The sequence below is a fragment of the Lucilia cuprina genome, chromosome 5 (genome assembly GCF_022045245.1).
Source record: "Lucilia cuprina isolate Lc7/37 chromosome 5, ASM2204524v1, whole genome shotgun sequence".
Lineage (NCBI taxonomy): Eukaryota > Metazoa > Arthropoda > Insecta > Diptera > Calliphoridae > Lucilia > Lucilia cuprina.
Genome location: NC_060953.1, coordinates 34736305 through 34752623, shown reverse-complemented (window position 1 = coordinate 34752623; position 16319 = coordinate 34736305). Strand labels below are relative to the sequence as shown.

The 16319-nt window shown below is 27.8% G+C and overlaps 1 protein-coding gene across 5 annotated transcripts in view; it reads right to left on the bottom strand.

Moving 5' to 3' along the window:
• Positions 1-6365: 6365 nt before the first annotated feature.
• Positions 6366-16319, bottom strand: part of LOC111688019 (capon-like protein) — a 292117-nt gene continuing 282163 nt past the window's right edge. For 3 of the 5 annotated variants that reach the window (XM_046951997.1, XM_046951994.1, XM_023450508.2), the window contains 3 exons: positions 15864-16031; positions 15669-15791; positions 12806-14289 (listed from right to left, as the gene is read on the bottom strand). In XM_046951997.1, coding sequence (XP_046807953.1) covers positions 13147-14289; positions 15669-15791; positions 15864-16031 — 1434 coding nt within the window. In that variant the 3' untranslated portion in view covers positions 12806-13146. Of the gene's footprint in view, positions 7276-12805; positions 14290-15668; positions 15792-15863; positions 16032-16319 lie in introns of those variants that run through there. The other 2 variants (XM_046951998.1, XM_046951995.1) reach the window with 1 other exon arrangement.

Sequence of the window (16319 nt, the reverse complement as noted above, 5' to 3'; positions counted from 1 at the left end):
TGTGTTACTTATAATTTGATTTACTTGTATATAAAATCTGGATATGAAGTTTAAATTTTTAATAAAATTTTTTGCATTACATCTTAATATACTTGTGATTAACATTGTATATGAGAACAGAAAATTAAAATATAAACAAATCAAGTGTGCTGTAATTTAATCAACAAAAAAATTTTTCATTTATCGAAAAATGTTTTTTGGATCAACATTTTTTCAATGTTTAGATGAATTTTAAGCAAAATTTGTTGCTTAAAATTAGGATCATGATCTAGTGATGATTGGAATGGCCTTTTACGTATGAATGAATTTGTAGATACATGTATTTGGGTAGCATTAAAAAAAAACGTACATATTTAGATACTTCTTAATACACATGTATTTTAACTAGAAAGTTGTTGTAGATACTTTTTGATACACTTGTGTTCGAGCTAGGAAGGTGCTGTAGAAACAATTTTACTTACTAGGTATATCGGTAAGAATGTAGGAATAGCTACTTTTCAACACAAAAGTATATTATAAAAAAGTATAATCTACACACAATATCGCAAACCAAGTATATCAGTTAGTGTGTCATTTTCAAGCGGCCATACCCTGTGTAAAGTAAGCCAGAGTGTGTGTAAGTTTGTAAGCACTTTCGAATACAAAATAAGCAACACAATATCAATGTAGTAAGCTATAAATTTTCTGTTGGGTATATTGATATATATTACTAATCTAGTTATGAGCGTTAAAGTAATTTTTTTAAAAAAGACCTTGGCAATATAATTTCAGTTTGAGTAAAATTGTCTTTTGCAAATCTACATTTTATACTTATTTAAATAGCTGTGATCTTTTATTAAGGAAACATTTGGTCACTTTAATTTAACATTTTTATTATAAAGCCTTAAGATATGCACCATAATTGAACAAATAATAAAAAAATAATTGAAATTTGCAGTTAATGCAGAATATCTTGGCAAGAATAAAAGAGAACATATATCAAAATATGTAGAAATTATGTTTTCGCATCTTCGTACTCAACTCTACATTGTGTCAATTTTTCATAAAATCTAGCGGGTGTCTTTACGACATTGTCAGGGAAGCTGAATAGCTGATGAACTTGCCAGGAATGGTGCGATGAGAGGGGAAGATGAAATCGACGCTCTTTTACTAACTGTAAGCTACTGGTTCAGAACGAACTATATGAAATGGCTCAAATCAGATGGTTCAGTGAAACCACCTGTTTCAATTCGAGGTCAATTTGGATTTGCAATCATGCCAGAAGAATGGGTCTCGACTCTAGGAGTTGTACTAATGAGGAAGAAGAGGAAACAATATATCACCTTCTCTGCTATTGTCCATCTTTCAATGAAAGCAGAGAACAATGTTTTGGCCTTGATGCTTTATCTTGTCTGAATGAGCGATATGGGATATGCCTGAAGAATATCCTAAACTTTGTGAATCAAACCTGTTGGTTTAAATCTGGAAGTAGAGAGTAATAATTAAGTGTACTCCTACGACCACTAGGGTAACACAACGGAACAGCAATTTGTAATTTCGAAAAAACGCATAAAAAGAATATTTTAAAGTAAAGCGTATACTCTCTTTAAAGCACCCCTAGTAGTAGTTCCGAAAGAGGCAAATTTAAACCAAAATCATTAATGAATGACCAGTTCCAAGGGTAATGGATGGCGCTCCTTTTCAAGGAAGCAAAATGTTTGTTGGTAAAAAAAATTACTGTTTGTTTTATCTTTCAATGATCAGGAACTGACTTTCCTGTACGTAATTTCTACTAATTTTCCAATTAGTTTGATATATGAGATATGTTAGTTATAAGATCACTTCTAAGATACTTGGATCTATTTTTGACGAATTCCTGACAGTGGCAAAGAAAGAGCTCCAGGGTTTCACTGTTCTGACCACATGCTATACGTCCGCCTGAGTCAACATGTCCAATTTTGATCCTGTATATCCACTCAAAACACGCGCCATCAAACTAATCTTATACATATATTTCTCTTCTTGCTCTCATCAGGGTCACCTTATAGAATTTTTGAGGTCATATCCACACTTTCATTATTTGGAGAGCTTAAAGTATTCTCTCACCAATATTTTGAATTAAAATTTTGTAGTGCCGGAGAAGCCTGGCACTTTTACGATATATTAATTAACAATTATGAATGTATAATCGGGCATAGCCGACCATATGATACCCTACACCAGTCAGTATATTAAAAATGGGGATTATTTAAAAAATAAAGCATTTGATTGTTTAACTTTATTCCACGTTTATCCATATAATGTTTAAGATATAAGTAAAATACGTTTACTATTAAAAATATTTTGGTATCGCCAATTTTCTATCAGTTGTATGGTTTATCCGTACTAGATCGGATTAAATAAATTGTTAAACAAACGCAGTGTTAAAAAAATTGTGAAAAATAAATAATATCTAAAAATATAATAGGAAACAATAGAAATATAAAATACATAAAATAGTGTACATAAAAAATTATAAATAAAGAAAATTATATTGTGTTTATATTGGCATGAAAGTGTGGATATATATTTTTATGGGAATATCAGTGCTTGGAAGTTTTGTGTTTGTTTAAAAGAAAATTAACAAATAATTACATTTTACGCCGAGCACATTAAATTAACCATATTATGTTTAATATGTAACCATAACATGATTACTTGAAGACATGTGACTATTTGTAACCATAATATGGTTACTTGAAACAATAATATGATTACTTGAAGCCATTATATGATTACAGGAAACCATAATGTGGTTGCTTGAAACTACAATATGATGATACAACATCACATTATGATTATTAAAACTATATTATGATGAAATATTTGGACTATATTTAATCATAATGTAATAGATTATTATACTAATAATGATCATAATATGATATTTCTTGATAGTAAAAATGATCATAATATTTTTTAACTTTAACCATAATTCTAACCATAATATGTTGGTCTTAGATTATGGTTACCACAAATATATTTTTTCTCTGTGCCAAATTTTATCGAATTATCTTGAAAATTGCGACCTGTACCTTGCGCACTAGGTTTAAATGGACAGTCAGCAAGGCAAATTCTAAGCCGATTGATACGAATATACCCACTAAAGTAGTGTAGGGTATAAAAATATACCAAAAAATTTTTCACAACTCACCTTTATTCAGAAATCTTATTAAAATAATCGACTTTAAAAGCAAAACTTTTTTGTTTTAAAAAAAACTTTATAAATTTTATTTTATTTCTAAAATACAAAAAAGTTCTTTTTAACATTTAAAACTTAATTTAATTTCAATTCTTTTTGTTTAAATATTAGTTTAGCATTAACTCTAGGAAATAATAAAAATCTACTTTTATTAAACGAGTAATTAATTTAAATGTATAAAATTAATGAAATGAAATTTATAAATATTGTATTTCAAAGGAATGATTGTTATAAATAAATGTCAAAAGGTATTATAATAATGATTAAAATGAAAAAAAAAAAACATGATGACATTAATGATGATGAAAAATAAAATTTCATTAAAGTATATTAAAGCAAATTTGTTTTATTTTTTAGAATCATTTTTTGCTAGTTGTTCGATATACGAAATACGAGTATGATTCTGTAGTCAGTCTCAAAATAATTAAATTTTGCTAAATAAACATAAAACGAACCGAAAAGACTCTTTATTTAACTAAAAAAATATTATAATAAAGTAAAACCAGAATGTTAATCGCATAAATTAGTAGTTGCTATATAACGATAAAAGTATGACTGTTTTGAAAAAATAAAATAAAATTTGTTGAGTATATTTGATAATTTTAGGGTCTCATTCAGAACAATTTATTAAAGGTTTTTTAGACAAATTTCTAATACAGAATTTGTTCTATAAAGCTTTGATAAAGGGCTTTGAATAAGGCAGTTAAGGTTTATAAATTACACTAAAATACAATTTGTTTTGTTTAATTAAGTTCTTAAAATATTTTTGTTTATTAAATAACTAAGACAAGTGTTTGAATTTAAGATCATTGCTGTTAAAAACTTGTGAAAACTTTTTCCTTTTGTTTTTATAACCGCTAATTTTAAAAGAAACAGGGTCTACTGATTTTATCAATCAATTTGTTACATTTAGAAACATTGATTATAAAAAGGATATTTCTATGTGTGTTTGCAGACCAATGGAGGTGAATTTTAACTGAAATATTATTCCTTAATTAAAAACATACATATTGGACATCGAAATTGGATCAAGTAGGTCAATCAGAATAACACAATATTTTAGTTTTGGGTTGACACTATAGGACTTATACATCAGGGATGAGGGGTAATGATTACACAAAGTAATTAATTACAATTACATGTAATGTATAATTTACCAATAACTAATTATTCTTATTGTAATTGAAAATTTTCAATTGCAATTGTTTGTAATGTGTAATTGGCCAATAACCAATTCTAATTAAAGTTTACCAAATGTTAATTACAATTACAAGTCCATATTTGCATTTGAAAAATTTCCAATTACAATTTTAAGTAATTGCCTAAGTTTCAATTACAGTTACAAGTAATTGTAATTTGCAAAACTTCAATTAAAATTACTTTAAATGTAATTGTAATTGAAAATACAATCATTACCCCCTAAGCCTACTATACACAGAGGGAAAATTATACACGCTTGATACCAAATTGACACCAAAGTGTTTATAATTTTTCGATGGCATTCGTTGTCAAAGTTTGTAACAATTCAACAACAAATATACATATAGAATATACACGACGTTATCAAATTAACTAAAAAGTAGTAAATAAATTTTAATACTTTTTATAACATTTACATTTTTATTTATTTATACGGCGCATCTTTTTGGAGTGAAAACGATGTGTTTTCAAAGTGGCAATGATATGTTGTCAAACAAAACGTTGCATTTTTGAAATAACAACAATGTAGAAATTTTAGCAATATGTTGCCGAAATGACACAAAACGTAATTAAAATGACAACATTGTTTTGTTGAAAAGACAACTGTGCAAAAACAAAATTACAACGATGGTTGTCGAAATGATAAACTAGTGTTATTTAAATTTAATACACATTGTTCGAATATTAAAATACATAGTAAGCTCACTTTTGACGATGAATTTTATTTAAAACTTTTCTACTGGTTATTTCCCTCTGTGTAGAACAAACCATAGGCAGATAAACATTTTCCTGTATATTATTTATTAATGGGTTATATTGGACATTCAAAATTGACTAAATAGGTCATCTAGAATATAAATGGGTCAACTTTGACTTAAATAGATTTAAAAGGATAACTAGTAATATTTAGTTAAAATTGTGATTTCTCCTTATTTGCGGAATTTAAAAGGTAACTACGAGTCGATATAGACGAATATAACACACTTTTTGAGTTTTCTCTTCTTTCGTGGAGGAGGGAAGAAATAAAGTGTGTTTTGCTTTATATTTTTTTAAAGTTGAAAAAGTTGTTACTCTGCTTTTACAAACTTCCATCTTGGCATTGACCCCAGGGCATTTTTCATCCCTTCGTAATTTACTTAAGCAGTTGCTGCAAACAAAAAAAGTTTGAAATTCGAACAAAAAACAAGTTACTTGTTATAAAGAAAAAAATTAAATAAAAACACTTTTATTACAACTAAAAAACATGGCCGTTAAAAATTTTGTTAAAATTACTTAATATTACATGTTAGATTATTATAATTAAAATAAAAATAAAGCTAAATCTTTATAAATGTTTAAGAAATATGAATGTATTCATGTATATTAAAAGTAATGTAATGTTTCAAAATTTTAATATAATTCGTGAGTTGACTTTAAAATCGTTAAAATCTCGTTTGCATAAAAATATTTTAATTAGAACTAAATTTAGTGTTATTTGAATAGATAGTTAAGTTATAAATATTAAAAAAATTATTAGATTGAAGTATAAAATTATCCTTTTCGTAAATATTTCTACATTTAATTGTTAGAACATAAGTTAATTATCTAATTTGTTAGTATTAATTATACAGGCCAACATATTTATAAGCCAGAGTGCAAAATATAATTTTTTAAACAATCAAGCTGCTTTGGTTCCGAATCCCACCTTCTCTTTAGGTTTTTGTTATATCTTGTGTTAAAGGTTTAAATTCCCGATTTGGACATTATATCATCGGAAAGTAGAATAAGTTGACTTTTATGGTTTAACATCTGTTATATAGTTTTGTTTCTTTGAGATAGCTTAACAAAAATATTGGGAGATTCTGTTTTTGTGCAGCTTAATGGTTTAGAAAAGTATAAGTATTTAGGTTTCTGGGTTTTAACTTTTTTAATTTTGTTGGCTTGTATTATTGTAATTTTTTAAAAAAATAAAAGTTTGTGATTTCCAAATTTTATAATCTTATAACTTTTCTTATTTGTATATATTTGAGACATGTTTCTTAAATACTGCAGCTAATTTATGACTCTGATTTCAGCAAATAAAAAAATGTTTTGTAATACGAAGATAATATATATCTGTACATAGAACTGAGTAAGACTGGTTCAAAGCTAACCCAAACATACTAATTTTAACATTGTAATATTCTAGGCGAGGACCACGTAAACCATCTATGCATTACATTAGAGTTATCCCTAAACTTCTCCCTTGTTAAATTTATGGGAGTATATAATCCGTACCATGGTCCTATGTAATGCAAGCTATGAATCATTTTGTTACCAAAAAATAAACATGAACATCAATATTGTTAGTTAAGGGATCATGTATTCCAATAATTGTTGCAGGGAATTTGTGTACTAATACTGGAAATTAATTTTATACCGAAATTCAGAAAGGAATGGAAACAATTTTTAAATTTTGTTAGTGTTTTTCATATAAAATTTCAATATTGTTTTACATTCTTCAATCTAAATACGGGCCTTAATCTTTAGATCCATATTTGCTGAAATCATAAAAATATAAATCCTTTCTTAAGTTCTACTAAAATATTATGTTATTTTTCTTGATTTTAAAACGTTGTCACTTTCCCTAAACGCATTCCCAATAGTTTACGTTTCTTTTTAGCACTTAATTTGGTCCAAATGGTACTGCTACCCTCTACCAAAAGGAATTCATCACATAAATAATCGGTATCCTTAATACTGCAATACAACGTATCATCATTGAATTTCTCAGACCGTGAATCGCCCGAAACAAAACCACTTTCCGGGCGTGAGAGTGAAGGTGTGTGCCAGGGTAGTTGTTGGAACCAGCGGGCTACTTTAGCGGTTGAAGAGAGCTGTAAAACATAGATGATAGAGGTAAATTATTTAAGTTGGTTGGACATATAATAATTTGAAGAAGTCTATTGAGTAATTCACGAACAAGTATTTTGACCAGTTTATGGGCTGGTGTATTGACTAATCCACTGTTATGGGTTAAAGAAAGTTATGGGTAAAATCAGAAAGTGGGAAAGTATAGTCAGTCATAGATGACCGACTATTGAAATTAAATCATGCTTCACTTTCAGTATATATTTTAGCATCTAGGTGACCTTAAAAAAGGACTAAAGCTGGGTTGTAGCATTGATCTACATCTATATCTATAGTCTACTCTATAGTCTAATATATAGTTTAGTCTACAGTCTATAGTCTAGTCTATAGTCTAGTCTATAGACTAGACTATAGACTAGACTATAGACTAGACTATAGACTAGACTATGGACTAGACTATAGACTAGACTATAGACTAGACTATAGACTAGACTAGACTAGACTATAAACTAGACTATAGACTAGACTATAAACTAGACTATGGACTAGACTATAGACTAGACTATAGACTAGACTATAGACTAGACTATAGACTAGACTATAGACTAGACTATAGACTAGACTATAGACTAGACTATAGACTAGACTATAGACTAGACTAGACTAGACTATAGACTAGACTATAGACTAGACTATAGACTAGACTATAGACCAGACTATAGACTAGACTATAGACTAGACTATAGACTAGACAATAGACTAGGCTATAGTCTAGTGTGTAGTATTGTCTATAGGTTAGTCTATAGTCTATTGTATAGTATTGTCTATAGGTTAGTCTATAGCCTAGTCTGTATTCTAGTTTATAGTCTAGTCTATAGTCAAGTCTATATTCTAGTCTATAGTCTTGTCTATTCTAGTCTATAGACTAGACTATAGACCAGTCTATAGACCAGACTATAGACTAGTCTATCGACTAGACTATAGACTAGACAATAGACAAGACTATAGACTAAAGTCTAGTGTGTAGTATTGTCTATAGGTTAGTCTATAGTCTATTGTATAGTATTGTCTATAGGTTAGTCTATAGCCTAGTCTGTATTCTAGTTTATAGTCTAGTTTATAGTCTAGTCTATAGTCAAGTCTATATTCTAGTCTATAGTCTTGTCTATGGTATAGTCTAGTCTATAGTGTAGTATATAGTCTGAAGTCTAGTCTGCAGTGTAGTATATGATTTAGCAAAGCCTAGTCTATGAACGTTCAACTGAACGTTGGCTAAGTAAAAACATTTTGCTATAGACAGAACGAATTAGGTTAAACCGATGAAATGTTTTTACAATGAAGAACAAATATTTAGTTCCACAATTTCCTATTGTGATGAATCTTTTAGAACTAGCATTTTAAGTTTAAATTAGATATTTATTTAATTAACTACACAGCAATTAATAATATTCCTTTAATTTTAAATTTACAACATTTTTAAGAACTAGTTATTAATGCATAACTTTAAGTTTTCTTAATATTCTATACACGTTGACATCTTTACTTAACACAATCTTGCACAAAATGTCTCATTATAAAATTTCCTGTCTTGCGAAACTCATTAAATGCCAATTTACACAAAATTAAAAACACATTATAAAGTTTTTCATGTGGCATATATTAAACATGATTTAATTACAAAATGTCACTTACGCCACTAACAATCCTCAAAACCCCATTTACACACACACACATGTACATACACACCAAAGTGCCACCCATAATAACAGCAACCCAAAATAAATTGAAAATATACAGCTGATGCAAGAAGAAACGCAAGGAAATTAAAAGCCAGAAATAACGTTTAACAATCTGAACATTATCGCTGCTTATAAGGAGGGAAAAATCAAATATATTTATATATATATATATATATTTTTTTTTTTGTAAATAATATTTTTTTTATTATTATCATTAAATAATTTTCATTTAAAACGTAATTAATTAAAGAAAATATAACAATTATTGATATTTTTACTAAGACTAAAACTATTATTACTACCTTTAAATATTTTGAGCTTTTGTTTATTAAGTGTTTTTTTTTTTTAATTTTAACCATAAATAATTTTATTTTATAATTTAAAAATAAACTAATCGAATATTAAACTTAAGAATAACGTGATATATTTTGTTTTTTAATAAATATTTTTATTTTATTTTTCAAAATTTTCTATAATGAAAATATTTACAAATATTCGTAACATTTTTCTTTAATTTATCTTTAAATTCTAAGCGATTCTATTTATAAATAATTTGACGGATTATGCGCGATGAAATGTTATTATTATTTATTTTAATTTAATATGAAATTTTATTTCATTTTTGGTGATGTGATAAATATTTTTTTTGTGTTGAAAATATAGAAAAAAGTTTTAATTTAGAGCAATTTTACAAAACTTTTGTCTATAAACTAAAGAAACAGTATTTCAGAAAAATGAAATGTTTGTTGTTTTTAATAAAATTATTAAGAGCTTATTGTTTATAATACAAAAAAGATTTTTGAAATATATTTAAAAGTTATTTTATAAAAATTTGTATATTTATTTTAATTTATAATTTTTTTAATAATAAAATAATTTCGTATTAAATTATTGCTTTCGGTTAAGTTTTCTAAACATGCCCTAGCATGTTTATTGTTATTATAAGGGGAGGAAACGAAATTGCATTTTTTGTTAATAATTGTCATAAGTTTAAGTGACTGATGTTTTATAAAACTTATTATTGGTCACTTAAACTTAAACATGCACAACTACTAACTTTATAGTGTTTACATACCATCTGCATTATTTGTAAGCATTCTTATAACGACTTACATTTAAGAAAATAATTTGTCTGTGGGAGAATTATTATAAGTCACAGAATAAAATAACTTTGAAGTAGTGTTGTGAGTTCAAGAGTGAACTAAAGAACAAGAGCATTACTTTTGAGCAACTTTTATCTCCCTACGTGTAAGTACTTATTTAAGTAGGTATTTGTAAGTAGTTGCCCCCCAACTCATGCCCGTGTTAAAATGCTGTGTAAGAAGCATTTTTTAGCTATTGAAAGGATTACTTCTCACTACATGAATGTTTTTGATGAGATGTTTTGAACTGTTGAAGCCTTAAACTATTTGATAAAATAAACATGTATTTAAATCTTATACGACTTGATTTCGAAACGATTTTTTAAATTACAAATGTATATTTCTTTTTATAAAAAATTTTCTATAAATGGGATCATTAAATTTCTATTATTTCAAAATTTTTTCTCTTTTACAGAAATCTTTTAAAAAATGGTTTTTCTTCACTTTAGAGTGTCTCTCGGTTTTAGAAATTTTATAAAAAAGTGTTATAGAAAATTTAATATATTAACATTATTGTGACAATTTTAATTACTTTTTTTAGTGTTCTCTTTTACTCTTTTTTGTGACTTCAACATAGACATTTATTTTTCTTTTAAAAAGCAAAATAACGATTATTTACATTAAATAGGAAAACAAATCGTTCAATATGTAAAAATGTAAGTCAAATATTAAATTTATTGACAAAAAATTAAAAAAAATCTCAAAATAAAAAAAAAATATTCTAAAGATTTAATAATTTACCCTTAATGTATTAATATATTTTTACATTATATCTTTTGATTTTTTTCACTACACTGTTTTCTTAACATACAATCAGTTTGGAACTATTATGGAGTCACAGAATAAAAGAGAACTATTTTAAAAAGAGTCTCTTTGTGATGTGTTTATTTCTTCAGGTTTCTCATCTTCATACATATATAGACAATTTTCTATAATTTGTCTTCATATTCCCAAATATGTCTTTTATAGAATTAGTTATTACAGAAAATTTTCGAAATTTTTCATTTTTAAAGAAACATACTCAGGAAATAATTTAGAACTTTTTCTAAAAACTATTAGTTCTAGAACGAATGAAAACAGAACCACATCAAGATTCTTAAACAGCAGCCTTGGAACAAGTAGTGTCGCCATTACTTCTGGAACCCGTTCTTTAGAATATTGATGTGGTTCTTTGAAACTTTGTTATACATTGCTACTACACTAGTTCAATGGAACGCATACTAGTTCCGAAATAACTTCATGGAATCAATTAAAAAAAATTTCAAAAAATTTAAAATTTATAAACTTATTTTTATCGAAACAAAAAAACACGTTCAAATGTATATTTTTGCCTTCCACTGAACTTCTTGATAAATAATAGATTACCAATTCAATGCTATCGAGAGAAGGGAAAGTTAGCTGCTTGTAACCTATGTATATCCTTACAAAAAATATTTTAAAAGATTAGAGGTGCAGAAGAATTATATTAAATTTTACGTAAGATATGTAAGTTTTGTAAATAATATTGGTACAATAGTAAAAATTCCTTAATTGTTTCTCAAAATTGCTCCTAATCTTATTTAATTTGAAATAAAAATGCTAAAAAAGAAATATTTCTTTATACGTTCTCTACAGCTTCCTTAGAACTAGTTCCGAGGTTGACAAATTGAAACAAAAATCATTGATTAAAGAACTAGTTCCAGAAACATTTCAAAAAACGAGTATCGACTCCATAACGCTTCCTCAGAACCAATTCCGAAGGTGACAATTTCGAAGAAAAATCATTGGTCTTAACGCCAAACTAGAACGAGTTCAGGCTAAAATCATGTGTTCTAGAACTAGTTGTAGAACTAATACAATTTTTCCTGGGTAGTTTCTTTTAAAAATTTAATTTTTTAAAAAGGAGAAAATTCTGATTTTTTTTTTTATTTTTTATTTTAGAAAAATTTTTAATTTGAGAAAGATTATCGAATATTTCTATTTTTATACAAAAGGTTTAAACCGTTTTGCTCTTTTATTGAAGCCAATTAGGCTGTTAAAACGTCTCAAAAAGGACAAAAAAAGGAGTTTCTTCAAATTAAGGACACGATATTTCAAATTCCCGATGTGATGGAGAAAGTTTGAGATTCGGATTCAGTGCCGTACAATCCTTTAAAAACGTCTAATTTCGACTTATTTCAATATTGTGGGCCTATGTAATTCAAATTAAAAAAAATCTATTTCAACTATTGATTCACTATAAAAATGTTTGTAATTTATTAATTAATTAAGCCAAAACTCTCTAACTTTCACTTTTTTATGCCCCTTATATGATTATTTTGTTTATATTCAGCCGATATGTAATAGGTTTTTAAATTAATACTGTGAAAGCAATATATAAGATTTGAATATGTATTTTCTTATACTTATTTAATTTAATATATATTAAATATTTAATACTCTTAAATTAAATTGTTTATGAAATTTTTTTTAAATATTTCTTTTCTGAGGAATATTTAACATTCCTTTTAGATTAAGAATTAATTAAAGTACATTTTAAATTAGGTAAAATCGAAGCAGTTGAAAAACTAAATTTATTTAAACTTAACACAATAAATAGTTAAGGAAATACTTTAAAAATTAAATTAATTTAAGCTTAAAAATATTTTAAATATAAAATTTTATTCAAAATTGTCAGACGACATTTTTAAGTTGTATGATCAGTTGTTATTATATCCCGTTTATTTTTAGTAAAAGATCGAATGTTTATATTCAAAACATTTAAACTCTGATTTTTTTATCCTCTGTTTTAGTGATCGACTTATGTATGTGATCAATATCGGAGTTGTCATATTTTGAATATAAACTCCAGCTGTACTTTAAGCTTAAATTAATACCCTTTGTTTTCTTTTGAATAAAATTTCAGAACGTTAAAATACAAGGAGCAATTGAACTGATCATGTGATTTTTATCATTAGTTTCGTAATTCTACTCATATATGATAACGAGCAGAATGACCGTTACTCCTTGGAAATTCTTAAAAAAAGATCTCCCACTCCTATTTGGTAGTGTGACGGGCCCATGCCGTTCTCTGAACTTGACTCATAATTTGACTACGATTTGGTACCTTTTCGCTAGTGCTGCGTGTTATGAAACTCGGCGTTGCTGATAATTTTCGTTGATTTGTCACATTACCCGCTTCGTCAGTCACCTTCAGCATGACCGTATTAAATCGGGGCGATGAAGAAGTCGAGGGACTCATATCGTTGTTATTGTTGTTGTTGTTATTTAAGTTTGAAGTGCTGCGCACCATAGAGGTGAGCGGCGATTCTACCGTTGACGATGATCTGCTATTTTCTCGAGAAGCAGAAGCGGCTATATTACCATTCGATATGGCTTTCATTAGTTGTTCATCGAGCGCATTGAGATTTTTCTCCATACTCATGCGCATTTCATCAGTAATGGGTGAATTGGAATAGGAATTACGATTAAGGGTTCCCATGGGTGAGGGCGTTAGATTACCCATGGAACTGGGGGTATTTAAGAAATTATAGTTGCTACTGGCTGTATTGTTGTTATTGGAAGGACTGCAAGACATGGGATTGACAAAGAAAAAGGAATTGTGAGGAGAAGGAGGTGGTTGTGGTGTACTGCCACCACCACCGCCGCCATTAGCTATGGCAATTGCTCCCGATGTTGTGGCACCCAAATTTAAGGCTTGCAAACGATTTAGCAACTCCTGATTGACATTGAATAAATCCTTTGAAAGAACATCTTGGGCTTGTTGTTGCTGCTGCTGTTGCATAACTGGCGGTGAATTTAACTGCTGCAATTGTGTGGTTATGTTTTGTAATTGATTCATGGAAGGAAATGGACTAGTCGATAGAGTATTTGTGGCACTTGTAGCATTTGCGGCAGAGACATTCAAATGTAGCTGAGACTGATGCAATGATGTGGTAGGAGTTTGCGGTGTTAAAGTATTTCCTTGCCCAGCTCCCGCCGAAGAAACGGGTGTATGTTGTTGCTGCTGTTGTTGGAAATTTTGTAGATTTTGTGTTTGTTGATTGAGGCCACTTAATTGGTGACTCAGCGAAGTTAACTGCTGATTAATTGAACCCAAATTATTAATTTGCTGATTAATGGTGGCCAAATTATTATTGGCATTTCCAGCTGTGGCTTGTAACAGCATTTGCAAATGATTCTGTTTATGTTATGCACATGACGTAGGCAGACAGGCAGTTGGTTGTGGTAAAGTAAGGAAAATATATAAAAAAACAGTTTAACGTTGAATTAAAATTTGTTGTATTTTGTACATGAAATTTGTAACATGAACTCAGCCAAGCATAAATGAAAACAACAGCAACAAAATAATAATTGTATAAACTTTTTTTTTAACTCAAAGAGATTATGCCTCTTTTGTGGGTTTTTTGTTATAAAAACTTAACAATTTCACACATTTTTAACACATTTAATTGAAAAACAACACAACAATTAAAAAAAATATATATAAAAAACACATATAACAACACAGCATTTTTTTGAGAAAAAAGATGCAAATTTATGGAAAATAATTTAATAGAAAAAGCCAAACATGCTTATAAAAAATTAAAATTATTTCTCGTGCATATTAATATTAATTTAAATTTATACGAAGCAATTAAAATATTTTTAACATTTTTCTGAGTTTACTTAATTTTTTTATTTTAATTGGATTTTAAAGATTCATTAAAAATGCATTTAAATGATTTGGAATTTTATGAAAATTAAAAAATATATTTTTATTAATTCATAAAATTTTATCAAGAGCTATAGATAAGAGGAAACTGATACTAATAAGTAATTTGATTGGATCATATTTCATCCAAGCACATGATATGAGTGGAACTTTTCACTTTTAAGATATTACATATAAAAAATTTTAACTAGTTAAGTACCACGAGAAAAATATGTTCTGCAGGTCCCTAGGGATATTAATAATCTAGTCCGGTAATAACATTTGTTACAAATTGCTAACGGATTTATAAAGATAAAATACTGATCTTAATATGAATTTATGTAATCTGATTAGCTGTTAATAAAGAATTGGACCTCAAAAGGCTATGCATAGCCAACCATCTTGACTCGTGAGAAGTCTATTGAATAGGATCTTGACTGTTCGCTTTACTATTTTATTGACTATTATATAAAGTAGACGTTTGAATAGTCTATTTACTAGCCTTATAATTACCCTAGTTACTTGACAGGAATGAAAGTTGGTCCTGGAATGCAAGATGGTCAAGCTTGGTAACTATTTTTTAGAACTATTTTTCTAAATTTTAAACAAACTAAATTGGAACAATTTCAAATATACATATTAAAAGAATTAAAAAATTAAGTTTTATAATTAAAAACACTCTAATCCAGAGGTTTTCAATATTCAGAACTATTTTCTAAATTCTGAAATTCAATTAAGTAAACTTTAAAACAACAATAACTAACCAAGAAACAAGACATTTGTTAAAAATCGAATAAAATTAAAAATCATGCTAAAAAAGCTTGAACAAAACGAAAATTTATAAAAAACTATTTGAAATTACTAACCTGTGGTGCCATGCCAATATTAGCACTGGTTAAACCAGGTGACTGCTGTTCATTATACGCTCCCAACGAGGCCAAATGTTCTAATAATTCTCGATTTTGTTGTAAGAGTTGTTGGGTGCGTGCCTTAAAAAAGAGTGAAAGAAAGATATATATTTAAGCAAACAATTTCTCAAAGTCATGTTATATAAAACTTACCTGAGCTTCAATTCGTGCATTCGTTTCCGATATCAACTGTTCACGGACCAACATTAATTGAGCTAAAGCCTGACGCGTTTGCATAGCCTGTTGTTCTAATTGATCTTTGAGTTTATGAATCTCACGACTGGGCGATGAAGGAGTCGTGGGTGACTTGTCTTCGTCAGTCTGAAAGAAAAAGTTATGTTTTTAAATGGTTAATATATGTTTTACGGTTAAGGAAAGTAAAAGGCTATCCCGATCAATATTAATTATTACTAGAAACACTACTGCGAATTTCCAAAAGTAATTCAAAAGACTTTTTTCTAAAAAATTATGAAAAATAAATATATTATTTATATTAAATAACTATAGTCTAGTCTATAGTCTAGTCTATAGTCTAGTCTATAGTCTAGTCTATAGTCTAGTCTATAGTCTAGTCTATGGTCTAGTCTATAGTCTAGTCAATAGTCTAGT